The sequence below is a fragment of the Mauremys mutica genome, chromosome 2, assembly GCF_020497125.1.
Source record: "Mauremys mutica isolate MM-2020 ecotype Southern chromosome 2, ASM2049712v1, whole genome shotgun sequence".
Lineage (NCBI taxonomy): Eukaryota > Metazoa > Chordata > Testudines > Geoemydidae > Mauremys > Mauremys mutica.
Genome location: NC_059073.1, coordinates 83,111,840 through 83,132,854, shown reverse-complemented (window position 1 = coordinate 83,132,854; position 21,015 = coordinate 83,111,840). Strand labels below are relative to the sequence as shown.

The following is a 21,015-nucleotide window of genomic DNA, read 5'->3' as shown; positions in this document are numbered from 1 at the left end:
ACAAGTGCAGTCAGAAAACCATTCAACCCAGTAGGGTGGATCATCGGGTTCCAGGAATGGGCAAATTTAAACCTTAGCAATTATTGTGAAACCAAGATGACATAAAGTGGGTGTAAGAAAGCATGTATTATTGTAGATTACTGTCTCTGCTTAATTTATTTTCTACATATTAAAATATGATAATTCTAAAAATGAAATTGCAGCATATAAAAAGAGGAAATATAGTAGTTCCCTATCTATACAGATGAATAATCAGAATTTGCTGACCTAGTGTTCTGGTTTGTGTTGTCTCTAGAGAATGAGTTCTTTCTGATCTTAAGTAAGGCATCATTCTGCAGATGGGCTTTAGCAATGGGTATGCAATAGAGCTGGTCAGGAATTTTACAACTAAACGTCAAAAAATGCTGATTTGTCAAAACCAAAACTTCATGGGAAAGGTTTGATTTCTACAAATGTTAACATTTTCTCATTTTTTTGCTTCAAAACAATTTTTCATTTTGAAATTTAATTTACAGTAAAAAAATTAAATAAAAAGGTTGAAATCAAAAGGAAACATTTAAATTGACCTAATTTTTTTTTAATTTTTAGTTTGTGAACATTTTTGAGATTGCGACTTTTTGTCCTGATTTGGTATGGAAATTTTTTTTTAAAAATCTACGTTTTCCCAGGACAGGAAACCCATTTCCTGCCTAGCTCTAGTATATACTATCTGAAGGGGTTCACTTATTTGCACGCTCATACTGGCCTCTTTTTCTTCCATATTAACTCCAACCTTTTTCTCATTTTCAGAACAATCCGTAACTGCTCTGCCTGCACCTCTCTCCCACACATCCAGCCACACCCTTGGCTCCACCTAAGCTTCTCTCCCTTTGTCTCCTTAGCCCACTCATGGCTCTGTGCCATCTTTCACAACACCCTGACTGCCTGGAACAGACTCCCATTAAAGCCAAGCCCCACATTCTCACTTCAGAAAAAGTCAATAATTTAGCTCTTCCCAGCTATAATTACCACACAACACAGTGTCTGTAGTGCAGCTAACTAGACTATCTCATGTTTCTAAATTCTTCAAGGCAGAGTCCTGTTATTTCTTCATCATAGTTTACCAGTTTGACAGCCCCTTGTTGTACACTCCCAGCATTGTATAAAGAATAATAATCTAGTGAGTTTTGCTCTTTAAAATCTGGAAGCAGTGTTGCCATGACCATGGGTTTCCCATGATTTGGGCATATTTTTTTCTTTCTTTTCCAGGTGGCCTGCTGCAGTTAGTAATATGTGGAACATCCAACAAGCTATGTTGGGGTTGAATGTGTTGGCAACCACCTTTGGATAAAATTCATGTGTATGATGTGAATTGGTTTTGTCAATGATTTTCTTGTAGCAGAATATATTTTACACCATCTCCTCTGCCAGGATTATTTATCCTGGAAAGGTAAAGCATTGGGGGCAACTTGACTGCAGAATTCAAAGTTTTGAAGGATCAAGCCATCTCTTTGTCCTGCTCCAGAATACAAGACCAAAGAGAGCCTTGGCTAAAAGGGATGTAAATGCAGAACCAATAAAAGGAACTTCTACTTCATGAAGCACATAATCTGTTGAATTCACTGCCGCAGGAGGTCAAATCCTGTTACAAGACTTATAAAAGGGTTGGACAATTTAAAATAATCATGTTAATTACTAGTTAATTTGGATATGGTTTGAAAATAGGAGCCATACAAGGCAAGATGGTGTAAAGGTGATCATTTATCATGCTTCAGGGCACCAATGATAGCTTAGACAGGCCAGGAAGAAGCATGTACACCCTTTATAGCATTGCACAATTGACTAAGTGAACTAATACTTGCTTATACAGGGATGAAGCGAGGAATAATATTTGGAAAGTGTTTTGAACTGAAAAGGGTTAAGATTTACTAAGTATTATATCCCCCTGTATTCTCCACAAAACGTCCACAGTTCTGCCTCCGACACCTCATCTTCTTTGTGCACTTCTCCAGATCTTGTTCTCTTTTTCATATTCAAACTAGAAAAAATATATGTCGCATATATTCACTATTGCCAACTCTACAACCCTACTGGACACTGGTAATTCACTATTGAAATATTGTAATTTGATCTGTTGTACAGATGCTATCCTTCAGTAAAATGTTTACTAAATGAACTGTCAAATGGCAGTGTGACAAACTGTGCTCTAATAGCTAGTATGTAGCCATTGTGCGTATGGTTCCTGGGAAAGTTGTTCCTTTTTTCTAGTTCCCCTTTGCTTGGAAAGCATAGTAGTGAGGATACAAACATGAGGTCTAGTCCTCTACTCCAATACACACATTTTATGCCAGTGTAGGGATTTACACTGGCATAACAGAGTGAAGAGTCAGGCCCACGTTCTCCAACAAAACCCCGTATGAACCTTTGTAAAGCAGATCTGAATGCATGCCAACAGGAAGACAAAATGGAAAGGCCTGCTGCATGGTCTATTTGTGAACACTGTGAGCCCAACTTACTGATGGGGTCGGACTAGTTTGTACTGCGCAAAACAGTACTAAAGCGATCTTAGCCAGCCGCTAGAGGAGGCCCCCTGAAGAGGTGAATCAGGTGATATAGAGCTGTTGGTTTGGCTATTATGCCATGCCCTTCCCAAATGACACATGGGCATGGCCAGAGGAAAACGTGCATGGCCAAGGCGCCCGTACTTACTAATGCTCAGTTGCTGGGGTGGCCCCTGGGGCCCATTGACAGCCCCTGAGTCATGGGTTGGGGGGTTGTCGGTGCAGAAGCCCCATGCCCTGGCAGTTGCCGCCCCAGAGTGAAGGAGCCCCACTTCCCGGCAGGCATTGCTCTGGGGAGCAGGTTGTGTGTGTCTTGCAGTTCTCAAACACCTGAAGATTATTGTACGCAGCTCAAAGGGTCGGTAAGTTTGGCCACCCCGGTACTAGGAGTAAAACCCTGGCCCTATTGAAGTCAATGGCAAAACTGGGTATTCCGCACTTGATTTTTACTGCCTTTCACCTTGTGTAACTTTTTTATACCTGTGCAAATTGTTCATAAACACTACCAAATCAGAATTCTCTGTTCACACCAGCTGTAGCATTTTACATCCACTTTGCATTCATTTTACACAAACATTGACTTCACAAACTGAAATATGGTTCTCCTAACATGAGTTATACCATATTGATCCTTAGGTCTGAAACCCAGTCATGAGATTAGGAAACTGTCTACCAAAGATAAAAGACATTTGGAGAGTAAAATCATGTGATGCAAAGATATCTATATAATCTATCTTATCTATCTATCTATCTAGTCCCTGAGTGTTCCTTTTCTTTTGCAAGAATATAAGGAGATGACTAATTACATGTTCCTTTGTGTATGTTTGGTAATAGAAATAAAGAACTAAAAAAAAAAATTTAAAAATCCTCCTATTCTCCCCTAAATTATAATTTTTATTCTGGTAGGTTTTACATGCGGTTTTCCACAAGAGGGTGTTGTTTCATAACACCAATTTGCATTTTAAATGGTCAATCGATAGATTAAGCATCTGTATGTAAATATTTTATTTATAACTAAGAAATATTAATTGTATCCAATTTAAGGTTTGTGTGATTTTTGTGAGTTCTAAGTTTAGGATTAAAAAATTTGAATAGACCTGTTCCAAACAGCATCACCTTTGACCCAATGTATTATCTTACCCTTACCACACTGAACAAAGAGCTTGCCTTCCTTGTGGTAATTTAGGCCACTGAAAGAATGTTTTGGCCCTTTAACTATATACAAACAGAACATAACAACAAGTTCAAAGAATAGTTATATTAACTGTGGTCAAACAATCATGGCATTGAAGTCATAGGTCGAATCTGAAGCCTTGCCCATCTTGGGAAAATTACCTTCCCAATGACCAAGTATTGAAGATATTTTATGTATATAATCTAGAATGGGAAAGCTGAATACAGTAGAACCTCAGATTTACAAACTGACCTGTCAACCACAGACCCCATTTGGAACTGGCAGTACTCAATCAGGCAGCAGCAGAGACCAAAAAACAAAACAAAAAAAAGCAAATACAGTATAGTACTGTGTTAAATGTAAACTAATACAAAAATAAAGGGAAAGTTTAAAAAAAGATTTGACAAGAGACAGAAACTGTTTCTGTGCTTGTTTCATTTAAATTAAGATGGTTAAAAGCAGCATTTTTGTTCTGCATAGTAACGTTTCAAAACTATATTAAATCAGTGTTCAGCTGTCAACTTTTGAGAGAACAACCATAACATTTTGTTCAGTTACAAACATTTCAGAGTTTTTAACCTCCATTCCTGAGGTGTTTGTAACTGTGAGGTTCTACTGTTTAGTATTTATGTACATTAAAGTGCATTTCTACTCCAAAAAGGGACTGCTTAGAAGTATCAGAGGAGTAGCTGTGGTAGTCTATATCCACAAAAACAACGAGGAGTCCGGTGGCACCTTAGACTAACAGATTTATTTGGGCATAAGCTTTCATGGGTAAAAAACCCACTTCTCCATACATATAAGGTTCTACATTTTTTGTATCTCGGTTGCTTTCAAATCAGATTTGATTGTTTACAGATAAAAACATATTTTTTTCAAACTGCCATCCCTGCAAACTGAGCCTGGGATCTGAGATTCAGTTTTGTTCTTTTTGACTCAGGAAACCTCAGCAGAATGGTTCACTACGTTCCAAATGCTGATCCAAATTCTTCCCTCGCTTATACACCTCTACCCCGATATAACGTGACCCGATATAACATGAATTTGGATATAACACAGTAAAGCAGCGCTCCGGGGGGGCAGGGCTGCGTGCTCCAGAGGATCAAATCAAGTTCAATATAACGCGGTCTCATCTATAATGTGGTAAGATTTTTTGGCTCCCGGGGACAGCGTTATATTGGGGTAGAGGTGTATCTGTGTCAACCCATTGTCTTCAAGTCATGAGGAGATATACCCTTGCAATCTCATTCTCTTCAGTATAGATTCATGGAGATAACTTGGGGCAAGATTTGGCCCTGCAATGATAACTTACTTAACAATCATTCTAATTATGCATGATCCAGAACAGAGCCCAGTTTTATGTCTCAAAGCATTGCCTACATTGTTAAAAGGAACTTTATTCTGGTGCTAAAGCAAGCAGATATGACTTTGCCAGTGTAACTCAAGAGGTCATTCTTAAACAGGGTCAAGAGTTGGGCAAGATGTCTATTTACACAAAGATTGAACTAAAATGGGAGCAATCGGAGCAGAGATCAGAACTTGCTCTGCATTTGGTACTGTTCCCCACCTCTTCTGTCAAATATGGCTCAAACCTTATAATTAATTGTCAAAGTCAAAAAGGTATTTCTAAAATCTTGATATGGTTCCCAAGCCAGCTGATTTCCTTGCGGTCACTAATGCTTAGAGAGGAAGCAAAAATTTTGAGGACACTCTGTGGTAGGTAGTTATGGCCTAATCCTGCATCTCTGAAATTAACCCCGGCACAGGCTGGGGCAGAAGATTTGGGGGTGGGGATTGTGTTTCTGTTGGGAGGTTGTATTAACTCTCTGAAGAGGTAGACTTTCATGATTTAGCCAGAGGGCTAAGTTACCTCTGCAACCTAATGGTACTGAGAGCCAGAAAACCATCTGAGGAGAAAATAAGGTGTGTTATTGAGGGAAACTGAGGCAGCACATTGGCCAAAAGCCAGATCAGGTATGCCTCTGGTAGTCCTATTGGCTTTAAACAAGCAATCTTATTGAAGTCAATGAAACTGCTAATATGCTTAAAGTTAAGCAAGTGTTTCAGTGCTTTACTGGATCAGGGCCTAATTGAGGATTGTGTTCTACCGCACTCTCTCTTTTTAATCCCTTTTTCCCTTGCACTAATATGCACAATAGTCTGCACCAGCCCTATCAAGCTTTCATTGTATATCTTATGCTCTTTTAATATTATTTTAGGTGGCTTATTAATTTCAACAGGCAAGGATTTCAAACACCCTAGCTATGATGGTAGCAATTGGGATTTTGCATTCATACCCCATGATGACTCAGCAATTATCATTTGGGAACATGTGGCTGGCTGCAGCATCGTAACAGATGACAAATGCCACATTGAATATTATCTTACCTGGTCTTTTCATCTGTATACTTCAGTCTTTAGCATTTTTATACCACTTTTATCTGTGGCCTATTCCAACACGCACACTTACCACAACATAAAAACACACAAAAGAAATCAACTGACTAGGACACCCAGTATTACCAGACCTTCAGAGAACAATGAAGGGCCATTAAGACTTTTTTTCTTCCTGGAAAAATATAAAACTGTACATAAGGAGGAAATACCTAATCCTTAAACAGACTGGTAAACCTGACTTCAGTACTAGGCAAACTGGTTGAAACTGTCAGACACATAGATGAACATAATTTGTTGGGGAAGATTCAACATGGTTTTTGTAAAGTGAAATCATGCCTTACCCTGTGACCAAGGCTGCTAACAGGGAGTTTTGCAAGGGAGTTCTCTAGGTAAAAGAGGAGCAAATACAGGACCCTTGGGTAAGTGGCTGTCTGTAGTGTGTGTTTGTGTTTGGGGGTTACTTGCTGTGTGCTGAGCTTGTGTTTGTTTGTCTGTCTGTTTAGTTGAAGGACCCTGTGCTGTAGTTGGAAGCTGTGAGCTTCAAAGTAAGGGTTGAAAGCTCAAAGCCGCTGTTAATTGGCTGAGCCTTAGTCAGTGGGCGGGGCTATCAAGAAGGCCAGGGCTTTATAAAGCAGTGAGCAAACAACCAGAGTGGCTAACAGGGAGTTTTGTAAGGGGGCAAGGTTCACTTGCTGTTCTTTAAAACCTGTCAACCAAACTATATTCAAAACTTCTTGATTTAAACAAAACCCTTTCATTAACTTAGGTAGCTGTAGGAGAGAATGCAGGCAGAAGCCCAGCAGCAGAGTGGAGGCTATCCAGTTTATTGTGCTGAGTGCAGCATGTATGATTACCTGCCCTGTGGTCTGGTGGTGTATATGTGCATTTGGTACAAGGAGCTCCTGGCCCTCAGAGCAGTTATTTTGATAGCAAAGGGTAAATGTCTCTAGCAGTTTTTGCACTGTGTATGGTTCTACTAATTTATAAAATTGCATGACATGTACAGAGCATAACTGTTTTCTTTTTTATATTAGTGTTTATTTAGAACTAGAACAATGTAAGGAACAACATACCATATTTTTTAAGAGCCTCTAAAAGTGCACATGAGAGAGAGGTATCAGTCTACATTACACATGCACAGTGTAGTTACAGAAGATTTAAAGAAGAGACTAGGTATATGGAATACTGATGTAGGATCCTATTTGACTCTCACTGAAGTCAAAGGGAGTTTTTTCCTTTACTTCTTTTTTGATCAAATCCTCAGTGTGTGTAATCACATCTTTCTCTGGTGCATGACACCAGCAACTGTAATAGCTTGCTACTTGCAGCTAAACAAATTCTTTGTTAGCTCAAATAGGAAAGATCTCTCAAAGTCTGGTGCTGAAGATTTTTGGTTTGATCCCTGATCTGTATATAGCTGCAGTCATTATACATGCAGGCTCCAATTCAAGGGAACTTAAGAATATGAGAAGTCCCACTGAAGTCAATGCTAAAGTACATTCCTGACTCATGATCACACACATTAATTAAACAGAAGTTTTACAAATACAATTTTAAAAAGTTCTTCCTTCAAGGAACATTTTATTTGCAAAATGGCTATATAAACATTGCTGAGGATTTTTTTGCTAAGATTGAAGTATCAGTTTAATATTTAAAAAGTCCTCAACCGGAGGAATGTGTCCCACCTTTTCAGGGAAATGGACTCAATTATCTGAGTATTTTTTGTCTATAACTACAATATTTTCCATTTAGGTCAAGTATATTCCTTGCAAACACAGAACTTCCACTTAACTCAATGCAAATGCAACAGTATATCTCACATTTACTCACTGCCCCCAGACTGCATTACATATCCTGCCCATTCCTGGTCTCTAAGTATTTTCACCAAGCTGAGGCTGCAGGCGCGGGGGAACAGCAGGGGAGGGGCTGGAGGGTAGCCTCCCCGGCCAGGAGCTCAGGGGCTGGGCAGGATGGTCCCGCAGGCCAGATGTAGCCCGCAGGCCGTAGTTTGCCCACCCCTGACCTATGGTGTCTGAAGAAGCTAGGTCTGCCCCGCTGCCCAGAGCATTGGATTGAGACCATTGCCTATAATGCTGACTCATTGTACTCCCTTATCTGTTTGTCTCTGTCTGTTGTCTCTTGTGTTATAGTTTGTAAGCTCTTTGGGGGCAGAGCCTGTCTTTTCGTTGTGCTTGTGCACTGCTGGGCACCAGGTCCTAGTCAATGACTAGCTCTGCTAAGTGCTACAGTAATATAATAATAGATGCTTTTTCCTACTGTTAAAATAAACAGGTCTTTTGTTTAAAAAGGTTGCCTGAACACTGCATTCTACTGGTCACAGACTCCTGAAAGGAAGAACTACATGTCCCAACCCCTCATCACTGCCTAAGCATGGTTGATAAAGAGTACTGAAGCCCTGGGCCAGTCTAGGAATGGGAGAATTGCACAATTCCTTCCCATTAAAGGTAAGGGCACAAGGCCAGACAACTGTGTGCACTGAGAGAGACCAGAGGAAGGGGCTGGCCCTGTGACTGTGACACCAGTTCCCTGCCTTCTGCTTTGGCTGCCTCCGAATTATGTGGCAGCTTTAATGAAATTAAAACATTGAGAGTTTTGTCACCATATATTAAAGTCTAGAGGCTAAAATCAGGATCGGGCCCCATCGTGCTGCGTGTCTGGAGATCACTTTAAAAGAGTCCAGGCCTTGGCGTGCTTACAACTGAATGAAGAGAGGCTGGTGCTGCAGACGCTGGGCGGGCGGGCAGGCAGGGAACTAGCAACACGCTGGACGGATTTGAGCGGGGTTTTTAGGCACGTTTCACAGCGAACAGCGCAGCCGGCCCGGTCACGCACGCGGCCGGGTAACTAACTGGCAGATCCGATTGCACCGGCTCCATCTGCTGCGGTCACTGATCCCCTCCCCGCCCCGCCGGGGCCACCCTCCCGCCGCTGCCCGCGGGACGCTGCGCTGCCCACCCGCGGAGCAGCCCAGGCCTCCGCCGCCACCTGTCAGTCCAGCCGCGCATGCGCCTTCGCACCGTGCACGCGGGGGGGGGGGGGAATGGCGGCGAGGGACCCGGAAACGGCCCAGAGACAAGTGAGTGACGGGGGCGCGGGGGGTAAACCCACAGGGCTCGGCCCCGGAGCCTGCCCCGGCCGGGCTGGGCGCGCTGACCCCGCCGCCGGGGGTGGCTCCTCCTGCGAGCCCCGCCCCGTCCAGCTCCCCAGCTCTCCTGCCAGGCTATCGCCCCCCCCGCCCCCCTTATAGCCCCCCGCGAGCCCTGCCAGGCTATGGCCCCCCCGCCCCCGCCATAGCCCCCCGCGAGCCCTACCAGGCTATCGCCCCCCCGCCTCCGCCATAGCCCCCTGCGAGCCCTGCCAGGCTATCGCCCCCCCCCGCCCCCCCCATAGCCCCCCGCGAGCCCTACCAGGCTATGGCCCCTCTGCCCCCCCCATAGCCCCCTGCGAGCCCTGCCAGGCTATGGCCCCCCCGCCCCCCCCATAGCCCCCCGCGAGCCCTACCAGGCTATGGCCCCTCTGCCCCCCCCATAGCCCCCTGCGAGCCCTGCCAGGCTATCGCCCGCCCCGCCCCTCTATAGCCCCCCGCGAGTCCTGCCAGGCTATCGCCCCCCCGCCCCCCTATAGCCCCCCACGAGCCCTGCCAGGCTATCGCCCCCCCCCGCCATAGCCCCCCCCGAGCCCTGCCAGGCTATCGCCCCCCCCCGCCATAGCCCCCCACGAGCCCTGCCAGGCTATCGCCCCCCCCGCCATAGCCCCCCACGAGCCCTGCCAGGCTATCACCCGCCCCGCCCCGCCATAGCCCCCCGCGAGCCCTGCCAGGCTATGGCCCCCGCCATAGCCCCCCGCGAGCCCTGCCAGGCTATGGCCCGCCCCCGCCATAGCCCCCCGCGAGCCCTGCCAGGCTATGGCCCGCCCCCGCCATAGCCCCCCGCGAGCCCTGCCAGGCTATGGCCCGCCCCCGCCATAGCCCCCCGCGAGCCCTGCCAGGCTATGGCCCGCCCCCGCCATAGCCCCCCGCGAGCCCTGCCAGGCTATGGCCCGCCCCCGCCATAGCCCCCCGCGAGCCCTGCCAGGCTATGGCCCGCCCCCGCCATAGCCCCCCGCGAGCCCTGCCAGGCTATGGCCCGCCCCCGCCATAGCCCCCCGCGAGCCCTGCCAGGCTATGGCCCGCCCCCGCCATAGCCCCCCGCGAGCCCTGCCAGGCTATCGCCCGCCCCCGCCATAGCCCCCCGCGAGCCCTGCCAGGCTAACGCCCGCCCCCGCCATAGCCCCCCGCGAGCCCTGCCAGGCTATCGCCCGCCCCCGCCATAGCCCCCCGCGAGCCCTGCCAGGCTATCGCCCGCCCCCGCCATAGCCCCCCGCGAGCCCTGCCAGGCTATCGCCCGCCCCCGCCATAGCCCCCCGCGAGCCCTGCCAGGCTATCGCCCGCCCCCGCCATAGCCCCCCGCGAGCCCTTGCCAGGCTATCGCCCGCCCCCGCCATAGCCCCCCGCGAGCCCTGCCAGGCTATCGCCCGCCCCCGCCATAGCCCCCCGCGAGCCCTGCCAGGCTATCGCCCCTCCCGCCATAGCCCCCCGCGAGCCCTGCCAGGCTATCGCCCCTCCCGCCATAGCCTGGCAGGGCTCGTGGGGGGCTATCGCCCGCCCCGCCCCAGCCCCCCGCGAGCCCGGCCTGGCTATCGCCCGCCCCGCCCCCGCCATAGCCCCCCGCGAGCCCTGCCAGGCTATCGCCCGCCCCGCCCCCACCATAGCCCCCCGCGAGCCCTGCCAGGCTATCGGCCCCCCTCCCGCCATAGCCCCCTGCGAGCCCTGCCAGGCTATCGCCCCTCCCGCCATAGCCCCCTGCGAGCCCTGCCAGGCTATCGCCCCCCTGCCTCCTGTCACAGCCCCCCGCGAGCCCTTCCAGGTTATCGCCCCTCCCCCCCAGCCTCCCACCACAGCTCCCTGCGAGCCTTGCCAGGCTATCGCCCCTCCTGCCATAGCCTCCCATGAGCCCTGCCAGGCTATCGCGCTGCCCCCCCCGCCTCCTCCATAGCCCCCCGCGAGCCCTGCCAGGTTATCGCCCCCCCGCCCCCTCCATAGCCCCCTGCCAGGCTATCGTCCCTCCATAGCCCGCTGTGAGCCCTGCCATGCTATCGCCCCTGCCCCCCAGCCTCCCCCCATAGCCCCCTGTGAGCCCTGCCAGGCTTCCCCCTCCCCCACCAGCCTCCCGCCATAGACCCCTGACCCTCACCCAGCCTTCAGTCTCCCCCACCCCCCCAGTGCCCTGAGAGGCCTGGCCCTGCCCCTCAATTGCCAGCCTCTTCCCCCTGTGGCCCCCCCCCCCACAGTATGGCTGTTACATGGGACCAGGGGCCTGGCCAGTCCCCATTCACATTATCATGTGTATTGTAAGGCCTAGCAGCCTTCTCCAGGGGTGCTGGGTCCATGTCCTTGGCTCCACTAAGCTTTTTCTTAACCAGGGTTCTCAAACTGGGGGTTGCAACCCCTCAGGGGGTCACAAGGTTATTACTTGGGGGGTCGTGAGCTGTATAAGGGCCGTTGCACTCAGAGGCTTGCTGTGTGAAAGGGGTTCCCAATTCAAAAAGCTTGAGAATCACTGGAACGTTTCCCAGTACGGCTGCTACCACTGGCACAGTTTCACCTTTGCATGTCTGTGTGTCAATGCTATGCTATGTAGAGCCACTGTGTATTAAAAATGCCAGTGGCTGCAGGAGCCTCATCTATGCTAGGAATGGCACAGTTTGTTACCACAGGTGGGACAATGGGAAATTTACCAAACACACTACTGTAGTAGGCACCACCTTTGTTTTTGTCTGTTAAAAATATGTACAAGCAGGGAAATCAAATGTACAATAAAGCAAGTTTGTTGTTGAGAGTTTAAAAGCAGAAAAGTCATTACATTAAAGCTGTCAAACTGTTACTATTTCCCAAGAAACCAGCATCTAATCCAGGGATCTCAAACTCAAATCACCACAGGGGCCACATGAGGACTAGTACATTGGCCCGTGGGCCGCATCATTGCAACCTTTTCATACAACGATACAAAAGTATAGTAAAAAATGAAAAAAAATTAAGAGTAATATAGTATGCAATATATTAATGTTTTAAAAATTGGAATGTGAAAAGTCAGTTCTAATTTTGGCCACTTAGCTGGCAGCCTTTTGCATCATCCAGAGCAGCAATATTAGGTTTGATTTCCTGAGACGAAACCAATCTCAGTGTTGCTTTCAAATGTTCATCAGTGAGCCTTGACCTTAACACAGATTTGTTAATCTTAATGGAAGAGAAAAACTGTTCACATATATATGTACTTCCAAACATTGCCATTACCCTTGCAGAAGCAGAGAATAACCTGGGAAATCTTTCTTGTGAAAGAAACCGGTAGAATTCTGGAATTCCAACATCTGTATACTTCTGCTTCAAAATAGTATCACACTGAAGCTCCATTAACTCCATCTGCATTTCCTCTGCAACATTGTCAATTTCCACAGCAAATGGTGTTCAAGTGCCTTGAAATCTTTAAACCGCACATCAAACTGTTTGCGTAAATTAGAAATGATATCTGCATATTCTTTCAAGGATTTAGGTTCAACTTTTCCTAAGGAATTCAGAATCGAGAAATGGACTAAATTGCTAGCAGTCAGCTGTTTCCCCCACAAAGTAAGCTTGACTTTGAGTGACTTAACATACACCATACATCTGTGTTATCAACTGTTTTCTACCGTGGAGCTTCAAGTTCAGTGCAGTCAGGTGATCAGGTACATCTGTTAGAAAAACAAGGTTGCAGATAAAAGTGGAATCAGCAAGCTGTGTAACCTCCTTGTTTTTCATTTTCATGAAGGAATCAATCTCTTCTCTAAATGCAAAACCGCTTCAAAACATTTCCACGACTCAGACATCTAACTTGAGTGTGATACAGATGTTCCCCGTATTCTCTGTCCATACTTGCTAGAAAAGAAGTGAACTGTCAGTGATTCAGCCCTCGTGCATGTATAACATTAATGCACTGGTCCCCAACCTTTTTCATATGGCGGGTATCGGACGACGAGCCACCGAGGACCGTGGCCGGCGGACGAGCATACGCCAAAATGCCGCTGAGAAGAGGTAACATCAATAGGCGTTGCCGCTGAAATGCCGCCAACAAGCAGCGTCATCCAGAGGTGTCACCGCCGAAATGCCACCGAAAATCAGCGTCATTTCAGCGGCGACGCCTCTGGATTACACTGCTTCTCGGCAGCATTTCAGCAGATGCTTGTCCGCTGGACAGTACGCGGGCGCACATAGATGCCCTGGCGGGTGCCATTGCACCCACAGGCACTGCGTTGGGGACCACTGCATTAATGGTTTTAACAACTACATCCATAACTTCCTTCATTTGTAGACTTTTACTACACAGGGCTTCTTGGTACAAAATGCAATGCATACTGGTGAAGCTAATTCCTGGTGTATTGAGGTTGTTCAGTGTGGTCTTCAATAATCCAGCCACACCAGCATTTTCGGAGCACATTGATGGCACTCCGTCCGTAGCCAAAGATACGAGTTTGTTCCATGGCAGCGCAGCTTTTTCAATACACTCTTACAGTCCTTGAAATATGTCACGTCCCATTGTGGTACCCTTCAGTGGCAATAAGTCTAGCAATTCTTAAGTTATATTCAAATTGCAATCCAAGCCTCTAATGAACACTGCACACTGTGTGGTATCTGATACATCTGTACTCTCATCAAGAGCACTCGAAAATGCTTCAAAGTCTTTTGCCATTTGAATCAATTGTTTTTGCACATTGTCTGCTAAATCTGTTATCCTGCAGGCAGCTGTATTGGCAGACAAGCTTATGCCTTCAAAAACTTTCTTCCTATTAGGACATAAAATTTCGCTGGCCTTCACAAGACATTCTTTTACGAATAGGTCTTCTGTAAAAGGTAGCAATGATTTAGCTACTTTGCTTATCACAAAACTTGCACTTACTGAATCTTCACTAGACTTGTTGAACTCTGAAAAGAAATTTCTTTGCTTGGCAAATGCTGCTTTAAATTGCTGAACTTTTTCCTCTCGGATTTTTCTGGTGAATGCATCATATTTTTCATGGTGCATCATGTCGTAGTGCCGACGCATGTTATATTCCTTGGGAACAGCAATCATTTGCTGACAAATAAGCCATTGAATTTTATCTTTTACCTCTGTAAAAAAATATAAATTCTCCCATTTGTCTTGGGAAAACTCTCTTTTCTTCCATGAGTGTTCTTTTTTTTGATGCCGAAATAATTTCCGAGGAGTTTTAATAAAATAAAAACCACTCAGTAATGCAGCTCACTCAAAGGACAAAACATGCACTTACTTTTAGAATTACTTCTGTTAAAGCTGTTTGGCGGCAGGAAGTGCTGGGAGGTAGGCGGGTGAGCAGAGATGTGGCGCTTGGGGGGGGTGCAGGGGGGAAGAGGGGGATGGGAGTTTGGCAGGCTGCAAGAAATAACTCCGGGGCCATGTGTTTGAGACCCCATATCTAATCTAAATGTTTTGTCTGCTGTATCATTTTTAAAGAACCGTTTGTCCTGTCAATATAATTGGTAAATTCAGAGTAATGTGTTCACATAGAGCCCAATCCTGCAATGAGTTCTTTGCAGACTCCGGTGACTGCATAGAGCCAGCTGCATTGACTTTAACTGGGCTCCATGCAGGTGGATACCTATAGTATGACATTTTTAGACATCTTTTTTCAAGTTGATGGTGTCCATTTAAAATGTTTGATGTGTTACACTGAAAAGATACAAAAATCATATCAGTGCAGAAAATTATGTGTTTGACAACTTTCATTTCATGTACAGCTAGGGGCACAATTCTGGTGATTGGGAATCAAGGGTGCTCAGCACCTTAGAGCAATGGTTCCCAAACTTGTTTCGGCGCTTGTGCAGGGAAGGCCCCTGGCGGGCCAGGCCGGTTTGTTTACCTGCCACATCCACAGGTCTGTCCGATCACGGCTCCCACTGGCCACGGTTCGCCTGGAGGTGGCGCGGGCCAACGGATGTACTGGACGCCGCTTCCAGCAGATCCCATTGGCCTGGAGCAGCGAACCGCAGACACTGGGAGCCGCGATCGGCCGAACCTGCAGACGCAGCAGGTAAACAAACTGGCCCGGCCCACCAGGGGCTTTCCCTGCACAAGCGGTGAAACAAGTTTGGGAACCACTGCCTTAGAGGATTGGTTTTTTTTTTTTAGAGGATTTCAGTTTTTTAACATTCTTTTTTTGTAGATTGATGAAATTGACGCTCTCTCATCTATATATGGTGATGACTGGTGTGTTGTTGATGAAGATGAAAGGATATTTTGCATTAAGATTAGTGATTGTTTGGAGCAGCCAAAATGGACTCTCCGTTTGCAGGTATGGTGTTGGTACAGAGTTTGGCCCAAATTCAGCTATCGGAATCATGCAGGGTGGATCTTTGTGCCTTTTTTAATGGGGCTCCATATAGGCTCAAGGGTCTGCTCCTATGGATCCAGTCATAGGATAAAGGCTTTTCACAATCTGTTCAGTTATTGTCTCCATAAAATATCACTATCTGCTAACTTTTTCAGTAATTATTTTTGCTTATTCCACACCCTTAAATATTTTAATTAAAAGTGTCTTTCACTATTTATCTATTTATATACTGTATTTTGCATAGAAGGATTGTCTGAATTGGTGCAGCTGGTTCTCTTATTTCTTTATTCAAGAATTAGAAAGAAACCATTTTAGACTGCATTACAGTTCAGTATGACCTGACTGAAAGATTTTTCTATTAGGTGTTGCAATCAGTGTTTTTAAAATGTTTAGGATATCTGTCCTACATGGCTTTGTACAGTATTACAAGCCAAGAGAACTCCAAGCAATAGTTTGTTGCAATACGTTTTTGTTTAGTGTAGACAGGGCTGAAGTATCTATGTATACTTCTTAGTAAATCAAATAGCCACCTAAACAGTTACATTTCTTCTAACCTTTTTTGCTTATAGTAAAGGATATATCGTATGCCACTTTATCTGTTTACAGAGAGTAGACCATATGATACTTTGTTTGTATCACAGATGGGCAAAAGCCTGAATTATACTCTCACGATAGAAATACAGCCTTTGTATCATCACATAATAATGGAGCAACCTATTTCCTCCTTTTTATAACACTGCTTACTATCCAAATACTCTAATTGGTTCTGTCATGGTCCATTTTTAATGTAGCTAGTTTTGGAGGTCCAGCTTGATGAATATTTATATTTAACGTTCTTTTTAGGTGATTCTCCCTTCTGAATATCCAGCTTCAGCCCCACCTATTTATCAACTGAAGTAAGTGATGTCTCTTTGTTAACAGATTTTTATTTTACACATTTACTGCATTTTTTTTCAAATTATTATTATTGCAGCTGCTTGTAGAAGTTTAAGGTAGCTCTGGTTGAATTGCATATACATCCTGGGAATCAGAGATGTTAACAAACTTTTGTAAAGTTTACAGTTTAATTTGGGATTGAAATGTTAGCACTACAGGATTAAAGGATCACTGGGCAAGTGTGTTAGGCCAGGATGGCAGCAGGGACAGAGAGAACAAAAGCAGCAGCATGCACAGCTTTTGGGGAGGCAGTGGAGAGAGCTTACGTTATGCTCAGAGAAACTCTGGAACCATGCTAATGGAAAGTGTGTTGAGCCTTCTTCAAATGGAGTGATGGCGTAATCCCATAGTAGGGCGTTAGAGGGGAGCAGTAGAATATCTTGGAAGACTGCTTAACCTGAGATGTTAGAAAACCAAAATCTTTATCAGTGGGAACAGCTGACAATATTTTGTCTTAAAGGTTTTACTTTTGAGTGTAATTTTTTTAAATCAATCATTTTTCGAGCTAAACAAAGACACCAAAACTCACAGTTTGTAGGCACTAACTTCCTTGTATTTTTTTTTGTCATTCTAGTGCCCCTTGGCTTCGAGGACAGGATTATATCGAACTAACAAATAGCCTGGAAGAAATCTATGTGTAAGTGGCAGAAGATGGAAAATTCTAAAAATTACTTATTGTATTTTCAGTTGTACATCTCTCTAAACCTATTATGTTAACAAAACTACTCCTGGGGGAATTCTGTGCCAAAAAATGAAAAATTATGCGCACAATATTTAAAAATTCTTCAAAATTCTGCATTTTTTGTCAAAATAATGCAATATAATCTGTCTAGTTTCAATTATTTTGGTAATTTATTTAAACTACAATACAATGGATGGAGAATGGGAGTGGGGAGCATTGGAGGAAATCTCCAACCCCCCTCTGGGGAAATTCACTAAGAACAATGGGAACAATTCATTAAGCAGGCAGGCTGCTAAATTCTGCTCTGCCTCAGGGAACAGAGCCTGCCCCACTCCTACTTCTTTAGAAATACCCCAAAGCCCTGCCCCTCCACACCGAGTGTGCTGCAATAGCAAGCAAGAGGGACAGAGTGTCTCTCTCTCACATACATGACTACCCAGCCCCCACGCCTCCCCGGCGGTAATTTATGTCTCTACCAGCTGCTCTGGGTGCCCAAACTGACCTGTCTGCACTGCCAGGGAGTGGATGCATGACCGCTCTTGCGACTTCCCTTTACTTCACCGTCAGAAGTTATTTTTCTGCAGGTAAGCAAAGAAGTCTGCGGGGGCCATGAATTCTGCACACACGCAGTGATGCAAAATTCACCCAGGAGTACTAGATGCATGAATCGGAAGGATTGAGGTAATTGCTGCAACAGCTGAAATGAAGTAAGACTTGTGCATAAATAAAACAGTCTAATTGAATAGATATTTACTGTACATTTTGTACATATCAAATTATGTTGAGAACAGGGCATTATATAAACTTACAAGCATTAATCTTGATGGATAATTTCTATCATAATTATATTCTTTAAACCCTTTGTACCATTGATATAGAATTCTTTATTTTGACTTATAATATATGTTAGGTTACTTTTAGAGTTTGGTCCCAGGAAGTCAAATTCCTTAATTCCAATCTATATCCATATATTAAACTGCAGGATCTGAAAATACCTACTCAGGCCTTTGAACGCAGGCAGAAAACCAGTTTTTATAAAAAGCAAATGTTTCAGCTAAAGAAAAAGTGAATTTTAAATAAAAGTAGCTTTAGAAAATTATTAACTATAAAGCCACTCAGTAGCTAGAAGAGGCTTGTTAACGTAATGTGCAGATAACAGAACTTCTCATAATGTGTGAGAATAAATAAATATTTAGAAATGCTCAGACTGTGTTTTTGCGGGTTTTATTGGTATTAGCATGGGATAATAGAAACAATAATTTTATATAGTCTATTTTATCCAGTCAGATCCTAAAGCATGATATGAACCTAACAAAAGTGAAATACACATTAAGCACAGAAGTCATGTCATTGAGTACTGAAATACAAACACCTTTGGTGGGGACTATGGTTGCTTTTAATTGGCACGAAACAACACAGTAGTTAGTTTGGGCCTGGAAGCAGATACCTTATCTAACTAAGCCCTGGAGAAGCTAGGCATGCAGAATGTAATTACCAAAGTTAAAATTTGAACAGCATGTGGGTTAACAGCTCTAGTCCTGTGAAAAGTGCTATAGGGACCTTTAATGACCCTACATTCCCCAGCAGTGCAGATGGAACAGAGATTCCCCAGCCAGGGTGATGCTTGGCATGGGGGAGTCTCCAGCATGTGTAGATACACAGTAGCTGGCTTCTGCACCTTTTGACTCACAGCAATTAGAACAGGGTTTGGGATGCAGTGGCCAGGGTGTGATATACTCTGGGTACGTCCAGACTACCCGCCTTATCAGCGGGTAGTGATCGATTTCTCGGGGATCGATATATCGCATCTCATCTAGACGAACGTGCTCCCCGTAGACTCCAGAACTCCACCAGTGCGAACGGCGGTAGCGGAGTCGACGGGGGAGCCGTGGATGTCGATCCCGCGCCGTGAGGACCCAAGGTAAATCGATCTGAGATACTTCGACTTCAGCTACGCTATTTACATAGCTGAAGTTGCGTATCTTAGATCGATCCTCCCCCACCCCCCAGTGTAGACCAGCCCTCAGACTGTTCCTAGCTGGTGCATGGACCCTTGTGGACTATAGTTAGCTGGTGCAAGTTAGAACTGTCCCCAGGATGGGAAATGTAACTGGCTATTTGACATTTCCACCTCTTTGTTTTGCTTAGAAGAAACTGATTGCAGCAACAAATCTGTCCTTCTAGCTCATTCGGTAGTCTGTATTAAAAGCAGTGGTCTCTAACACGCTGGGCCTGCCCTGGTTCAGTTTTAAGTTGGTGGCAGGAGGATTGACTACCGTAGCTCTACAGCACTTACTTATTTCTGGAGGGCTCTGAGCTCTGACCTATCCAAACCTTGGATAATCTTCTGTTAAACATAAATAACTTATATTCTCAAAACTTTCACTAATTATTTTAAGTGATCTGTCTGACTTTTGGTCACTGCCACTGTGTCTAATATTCCAGAAGTCCTCAGGGAGTTCCCTGGACTCATTGGTGATACTGCATGAAATTTGTCTGATCTCACCCTTCCAAAACATTTCCTAATGAGTGTTCAGTAATATGAAATCTGCTATGAAGTGGGAAACATTAAATATAATGAATAGAACTGCTAAACAAAATTATTCATGATGCTATAGTTAAAATTCTTGCTCTTCATTATACAGAATGTAATAAATGGCAAGTATTAAAAATGGTACTAGTATACATACTAGTCAGAAAGAAGCATGAAACAGGGTACAGTCAAACCACGCAATAACACGCCCCGCCATAACACGAAATTGCATATAACGCGATCATAAGTTGGCTCCCCTTTAAGGCCTAATACCAGTGGTCCCCAATGCCATGGTGCCCGCCAGGACATTCAAGTGCCCCCACCTAGTGCCCAGCAGGTGAGAGAAGCCATGGCCCCACCCCTGCCGGGGACAGAGAGCACTGGCACCCGCAGCCCTGGAGTTCTCTGTCCCCAGCAGGCATGGGGCCATGGCTCCTCTTGAAGCCAGAGAGAAGCCGCGGCCCTGCGCCTGCTGGGGACAGAGAGCACCAGCGCCCACAGCCTCGGAGTTCTCTATCCCTGGCAGGCGCGGGGCTGCGGCTTCTCTCCCCTGCTGGGCATTAGGCACTAGGCGGCACACATCAATGCACCGCGTTGGGGACCACTGACTTAAACTGACCGGCTTGAAACTCCACTATACCGCGACCCTGGATTTATCGCGATGGAATTTTTTGGACCCCAAACATCACGTTATAGCGGGGTTTCACTGTACTTAACTTATTCTAGAGTATGTCTGGATTCTGAGGTCACAGATACAAGCCTATAGTTTCCTGATTCTTGGTTTGAGTCTTTTCTTAGTAATATTACTGCCTAAATATTTTGATTATGTTCAGTAGTAATATACAGAGTTACTGAAAGTTTACATTTTTAAACCTATTTTTCTGCCACAGAATTTTACTTATGCATTATTATTCCAGAAGGTGGCAGTAGCTTGAAAAAAGTTATTGAAAGTGAAGCCTGAGCTTGCACATTTGATGCATTTTGGTCTTGTGACCCTGGCAAACATATGAATTTTAAGCATCTTTAAAAAACATCATAATTGGAAATTTTTTTGACAGTGTTCTAAATTTTCATTTTCTAGTACATGCAGTTTCAGCTTGTAATAGATTTTGAATTCTGTGCAAAATACAAAAGTGTTCCGAATAAGTATTTTCCTTTCTGTGTAAATTACAAGTACAATTTTACAAGTTATTCGTTTAACTACTTCAGGGAAAAATATGATTACGTGAAGGAAAAGAATATATACAGGTAAAGATAAACATGCTGTACCATGTCTGTAACACCCAGAGGCACTGAGGTACATTTATAAACTTAT

At 45.1% G+C, this 21,015-nt stretch overlaps 1 protein-coding gene across 3 annotated transcripts in view; it reads left to right on the top strand.

Moving 5' to 3' along the window:
* Nucleotides 1-9,046: 9,046 nt before the first annotated feature.
* Nucleotides 9,047-21,015, top strand: part of IMPACT (impact RWD domain protein) — a 56,525-nt gene continuing 44,556 nt past the window's right edge. For 2 of the 3 annotated variants that reach the window (XM_045005655.1, XM_045005654.1), the window contains exons 1-4: nt 9,079-9,208; nt 15,382-15,510; nt 16,393-16,445; nt 17,060-17,122. In XM_045005655.1, the coding sequence (XP_044861590.1) occupies nt 9,173-9,208; nt 15,382-15,510; nt 16,393-16,445; nt 17,060-17,122 (281 nt within the window). In that variant the 5' untranslated portion in view covers nt 9,079-9,172. Of the gene's footprint in view, nt 9,209-15,381; nt 15,511-16,392; nt 16,446-17,059; nt 17,123-21,015 lie in introns of all 3 variants that reach the window. The other variant, XM_045005656.1, reaches the window with a different exon arrangement.